Source organism: Oryza brachyantha, chromosome 3 (genome assembly GCF_000231095.2).
Source record: "Oryza brachyantha chromosome 3, ObraRS2, whole genome shotgun sequence".
Classification (NCBI taxonomy): Eukaryota; Viridiplantae; Streptophyta; class Magnoliopsida; order Poales; family Poaceae; genus Oryza; species Oryza brachyantha.
This window is the reverse complement of record NC_023165.2, coordinates 1,209,861-1,215,860: the sequence shown is the minus strand read 5'-3', so window position 1 is coordinate 1,215,860 and position 6,000 is coordinate 1,209,861. Positions and strand designations below refer to the sequence as shown.

Here is a 6,000-nt window from a genome sequence, read left to right as displayed (position 1 = left end):
GCGGCCGGAGCCATCCAGCGTTCCAGCCAGCCAGCCACATACCAACAAGCTCGGCAAGCCGCTCATCGGAAGCGACGAGCCGCGGCGGGAACGGCCGATCGATCGATCTGCTCTGCGTGAGGGATTCATGGCGGATGCCGGGGCGGCGGGGAAGAGGACGACGAGGGTGGGGGACTACGAGCTCGGCAAGACGATCGGGGAGGGGAGCTTCGCCAAGGTCAAGATCGCCCGCCACACGCGCACCGGCGAAGCCTTCGCCATCAAGGTGCTGGACCGCAACCATGTGCTTCGTCACAAGATGGTCGAGCAGGTCGCCTCCCCCTCCTCCTTAATCATCCCTCCCTCCCTTTGTTCATCCTCAAAGTTGTTTTCTTGGAGGGGATCGAATTGATAATTCTAAATTATTCTAAATTATCCTAAAAAGAATGATCTTTATGGGGGGATTAAACATTACTAAACAAGAATATACGCTTAGGTCTCTGTCATGGTCAAGATTCTGTCTGTTTGGATTGTTTGTGATTGAGTGATTGAAGAAAGGTCGTGCGTTTGCCTGTCCGGTGTGCTAAACCTGCTCCATGCTAAGTAAATTAGATGCAATTGTATCAAATATGAATCCGAGATGTAATCACAGGTTACCAAGTTGGGTCATTTAACCATAATAATATCAACAATGCCATGATGCCAACCATGTGTTCATCGATGCTTTCCACGGTTCCGCCTATTAATTAAGCCTGTGCTTAATCTGCCGTTCCTATAAGTGGCAATAATTGAGGGAAAAAGCCGGTACTGTACATTCCAATACATGCTATACGCCTATACCACTCATTGTTCATTGGCTGATTATGCATTGTTTGGTGGAAAATTTAGTATTTTTGTTGAAGATGTGATTTTCCATATGATGTGTTGGCACAATCAAAACTCAAGCTGGAAACACAGAACGACTTCTAATTGTGAATGATAACCTCGTCTTGCACTTCTATCAGATCAAACGGGAGATTTCCACCATGAAGCTAATAAAACATCCAAATGTGGTCCAGTTGCACGAGGTACCTTGCCATCTTTGAAGGAACATAGTGTCATCACCGCTCTCTCCCCCTTTTTACCTGATCTCATTCAGTGTGTTTGACAGGTCATGGCTAGCAAATCAAAGATATACATGGTTCTTGAATTTGTTGACGGAGGCGAACTTTTTGATAAGATTGTAAGGCTCTTGAACTTTCTGTGCCGGATATTATGGCTCTTATCTTTGTCTATGTACGTAGTTGTAGAATCCAACATGTATGATGTTTAGGTACTTGCAGACTAACCCGCAGTCCATGGACCATATGAGTTAACCCATTTACCATTTTTACCGTGATGTTACTTACAACCAGGTCAATTCTGGGAGGCTAGGAGAAGATGAAGCAAGAAGATACTTCCATCAACTTATAAATGCAGTAGATTATTGCCACAGTAGAGGAGTGTACCATAGAGATCTGAAGGTTTGTTGAATTATCCTGCTTACCTCATTTGTGTGTAATCTCCTACCTGGATGGATGTATCATCCATTTTATGCTTTATTTATTGTCATCCATATATTTTTTTATGTGGCATTTCCAGCCAGAGAATCTGCTTCTTGACTCACATGGGGCTCTTAAAGTTTCAGACTTTGGCCTCAGCGCGTTTGCTCCACAAACAAAAGTATGATCTCTTGATAGTACACAGAAGTATGTTTTTGTTAGTTGAAAAATTGTTGACCTTTTTCTTTATCCTTATGGGACACATATGGGAGCATTCTTCTGGTTAATTAATTTGTTCCTTAGCTTGCATTATTATCTCAAATGAACTTCATGCAAAATTATTTGTTCTGGTGACAAGAAAGAGTTGAGAGAAGTAATTTTCATGAACTATTTTCAACTTTTAGGAGGATGGGCTTCTGCATACCGCTTGCGGAACTCCAAATTACGTTGCACCTGAGGTGATTCCTATTGCCTTCCATTAGACGTGTATTTTCCCGAGAAGGTGTAAGGAATGAGGATAATATATTCATACTGTTTCCCTCAGGTGCTTGCTGATAAAGGTTATGATGGTATGGCTGCTGATGTATGGTCCTGTGGCATAATCTTATTTGTCCTCATGGCTGGTTATTTACCTTTCGATGACTCCAACTTAATGACCCTGTACAAACTGGTGAGTTTGTGTAACATACATTCCAATCTTGTGAATTTATTTGATAACCTTGATAGACTTTTGATGTTGTCTTCATAGATTTGCAAGGCAAAATTTTGTTGCCCACAGTGGTTTTCTTCAGGTGCAAAGAAGCTCATTAAGCGCATAATTGATCCTAATCCTCAAACTGTAAGTGACAATTAATGACATACCTTTTATTTACTGTTTAATCTATTCAGCTAACCAGTTTGACCAGACAAGTGCTACTAAATGAATTTTATTATATGTTTATCTTATTAAAGCCTTTTTTATGGCATTTTGAGAGAAGTTAGAAAACGAGTTTTACTCTTTGCAGAGAATAACAATTGCAGAAATTTTGGAAGATGATTGGTTCAAACAGGACTACAAACCACCACTTTTTGAGCAAGGTGAAGATGTGAGCCTTCATGATGTTGATGCTGCATTCGATGGTTCAGAGGTAATGCTAGCTGAATATTCATCTGTAACCTGCATCTTTTTCCAAAAATATGATCTGTTACCCGCATTAAAACCACTGTTAATTCTGTTACATTTGTTTAACCTTTTAGGAGAATCTCGTGGCAGAGAGGAGAGAAAAGCCTGAATCCATGAATGCATTTGCTCTAATTTCAAGATCCCAGGGATTCAACCTTGGAAATTTATTTGAGAAGGGATCGATGGTATGTTGATAGAGTCCAAATATTATAATTCCATGTTGAGAATATGTTAGGTGCTAGTTTTTATTAGATTGATTATTTACAGAAGATGGTGTCAGTTAATCTAGTTTTTTGATTTCCTCTTTTTCTTAGTATACTAATCCTACAGCATCAAAGTAACAATTGGGTTCTGATCAATTTATCATCTTATTGGTCGTACTCCGTGAACCTTATTGATTATTAAATAACCCAAGTCTTCCTAAATATAGGGATCGGCGAAGCGGGAAACATCCTTCACATCTCAATGTACACCACAGGAGATCGTGTCTAAAATAGAGGAAGCTTGTGGACCTCTTGGTTTCAATGTGCGGAAACAGAACTATAAGGTTTGTAGCACTTTTGGATGGCTATGTATGGACTAGCTAGTTTTATGACGGTCTTTGTTAAACCAGTTTCCTTGAGAATTTGCGTTAGTATGTGCATGACTCAGGAGTAACATGGATTTCTTTTTTTATTGGACTCCAGATGAAGTTAAAAGGTGACAAGACTGGAAGAAAAGGCCATTTATCTGTAGCAACAGAGGTACTAGAAACTAAATTGTCATGTATCTTGTTAAGTCTGTATAAGGCTGCTGTAGATTTTTCTTCAATAAAAAATATTGCATATAGAGCTTTATTTGGTTGGCTATATGCTTCATGTTCCCATGCTATCTCACAGGTTTTCGAGGTTGCTCCATCACTCCACATGGTTGAGCTTCGTAAAACCGGAGGGGACACGTTGGAGTTTCACAGTGTATGTTCCCAAACTTTGTGTTTCCCTATTGAGAAATTTTACCATCCTAGGAAAGATACCAAAATTTTAGTATAAAATTTGGTACCTTAGGTGTTAGGAAATACTAAATTTTACACTAAAATTTTGATATCTACTAGTACCTTCTTAAGGACTGTAAAATTATTCTTCCTTACTTATAGTGCCCAGTGTTGAGACAAATCTGTTTCTTGATGGTTTCAAAAAGTTAACGTTGTTTCATCCAAATTGCATGCAGTTCTACAAGAACTTTTCATCAGAATTGAAAGACATAGTGTGGAAATCTGAATCTGATACTAATGCAACCAAGAAAAGGTGAGATTTGGTATTCTAACTATCTAATGCTCCTGGATGTAGACACGCAGTTCCCCCATTGTGTTAAAGTGTTTGTGCCATTTCTCCAGGTGATAACAGAGAATATCGTCTTCATTGTCTTGTGCACATTGGCTGTGAATCCTAGTAAAAGAAGCGCTCTCTTTTTTTTCTCTTAGCGCAATTGTAGACATGCATGTTTAAGGCCCTCCCAGAGATGCACCTTGTATTATTGCAGTTGGGATGCCAAATAGGTGTCCTAAATATGCTTTTGGTGGCTAGTAGGGTTGTGTGCCTTTCATTTAGTGATGAATTAATAAGTATCTAATCAGATCAAAATTTGAAACTGGGCGGCTATGTAATTTAAGACTAAGCTGTGCTCCTGTTCTTGAGAAATCTAGCCGTGAAATGGCAGTGTAACTTTGTTATTAGTTCCTTTTGTGCAACTGTAATGGCTGCACGCACACCCAGCTCTGGCCTCTGGGTGTATGCAAGCATATGATGCAATCTGCATGACCGGATAAAAGATAAGAGTTTTAACTTGGAACGAGTGACTTATAATATCTCTATTACTTAGAAACGATTCATCTCTTCCTCACCTCACGTTAGCCACTACTAAAAAAAACCGTTTATTTTTTCTATCAACATGTGCAGTCTATTATTAATTATATGAGTATATTGTAAAGTACGAGTATATTACTAGTGAAATGGACTATCAGTGAGTAGGGACGACCACTGTTGGAGTACTAAACAATGTCCGTCGTGATCATCGTACGGAAAACTGGACTGACGGTTGAACAAGAGAAAAAAAAACGCTACCTTGGCGACTCGGTTTCGCTGAAAGATTGCCAGTAATCGAACTAGAAAAGAAAAATGGACTAGGTGGTTTTTGGTGAAACGGAATTGAACCAATAAAAAACCAGATGTCCTGGCAGTTTTTTAGGTGAAACGGTGTACCTATGGCGGTTTTTAAGAGTGGCATGCAATCGAATTGATAAAAGTACTGTACCATGCGGTTTTTGTTTACCGGTTTTTTTAAATCAGACCAATTTTTAATTTTTCCTGTGGTAGTATGGCATTATTATATTAACACGCTACAATTATTATTTTAACATCGTGGCCATGTAATATAGATATATTAGGTTATTTATATATTTACTAATTGATAATTCTATACTAAAAATAACATAAATCAAATGTGATATTAATAAATAAAAACCGTTCAATTGAACCGTCTGTCCAGACTCGCTCCGGTTTATTTGTACTGTCTTCCTGTAGCGATTCAGTTATGGGCCTTGCCTGACGGGCTTGTCAACTTATACGGACCAACGACCGTACATCTACATTCGAGGCCCAATATTGTTCATTACTTCTCTTGGGCTGGATCAATGGTAAGGACCCTTCTTAAGCTCAGCACATTGAATGATATCTCCCGTGCACTATCCTACTTTTTAGTGGCCAAATTTGTGTCGCCGTCCACTGGTCGTGCTGCAAGGAAGCTATAGATGATGTGGTTCCTCTAAAAACCAGTACGGTTATCACGAAATCTATACTTTATGAACTGGGTTGATAACACAAACCGCCTGTTATTCCGATCGAGTTAAGAAAATCAAATATACTTTTAAATTTTAGATAAAAATTAGCCGGATTTTATCGGTTTTTAAAAACACTGATGTTAGCTCCACTTTCGCCATGCCGCTTAAAATTTTATTGGCCGCGTAGAGTCTGATGATTAACACACACTTGAGCCGTTCGAAATATCCATACGTTGCCTATATCTACATCACCTGCTAGTTATAGAATTAGGATGGTGCTAGAATAAAATATAAGGGGTGACACTTATTTGCCTGTTAGTGCTTATAATTGACTTCAAATTGTTACATGTGTCTAAATTTAAATTGAGAGTGATATATAATATTGAAAATATATAAACTCTAGCTATAAAAATTTTTAGACCGGGTTATTGGGAACCCCACGCTCTAAGTAGCTCTGCTCCTTTGTATTGCGAGGCCGATTCAATCTGACATGGTGAGCTTTTGCTTAAGAGTTGAGTGCGATG

General features: G+C 39.0%; 1 protein-coding gene across 3 annotated transcripts; it reads left to right on the top strand.

Annotated features, from left to right (window-relative positions):
• Window positions 1-4,369, top strand: LOC102700504 (CBL-interacting protein kinase 9). Of its 3 annotated transcripts, XM_006649247.3 has the most exons (15): window positions 1-310; window positions 984-1,046; window positions 1,130-1,201; window positions 1,374-1,481; window positions 1,600-1,680; window positions 1,904-1,957; window positions 2,044-2,169; window positions 2,248-2,337; window positions 2,504-2,626; window positions 2,736-2,846; window positions 3,092-3,208; window positions 3,348-3,404; window positions 3,540-3,614; window positions 3,868-3,944; window positions 4,034-4,369. In XM_006649247.3, exons 1-15 carry the CDS (start codon window positions 128-130, stop codon window positions 4,035-4,037), a joined length of 1,341 nt encoding a protein of 446 aa, XP_006649310.1. In that variant the 5' UTR covers window positions 1-127; the 3' UTR covers window positions 4,038-4,369. The 3 variants fall into 3 exon arrangements, with proteins under 3 accessions (XP_006649310.1, XP_015690984.1, XP_015690985.1); XM_015835498.2 differs by lacking the exon at window positions 1,600-1,680 and having other exon boundaries at window positions 2-310; XM_015835499.2 differs by lacking the exon at window positions 1-310 and having other exon boundaries at window positions 999-1,046; window positions 1,118-1,201.
• The last annotated feature ends 1,631 nt before the right edge of the window (window positions 4,370-6,000 follow it).

Coding starts and splice junctions, on each gene's coding strand:
- LOC102700504 (XM_006649247.3), top strand. CDS start 128: ATGGCGGATGCCGGGGCGGCGGGGAAGAGGACGACGAGGGTGGGGGAC. Junction 3,405..3,539: donor ATTTATCTGTAGCAACAGAG/GTACTAGAAACT, acceptor GCTATCTCACAG/GTTTTCGAGGTTGCTCCATC. Junction 3,615..3,867: donor ACACGTTGGAGTTTCACAGT/GTATGTTCCCAA, acceptor AATTGCATGCAG/TTCTACAAGAACTTTTCATC.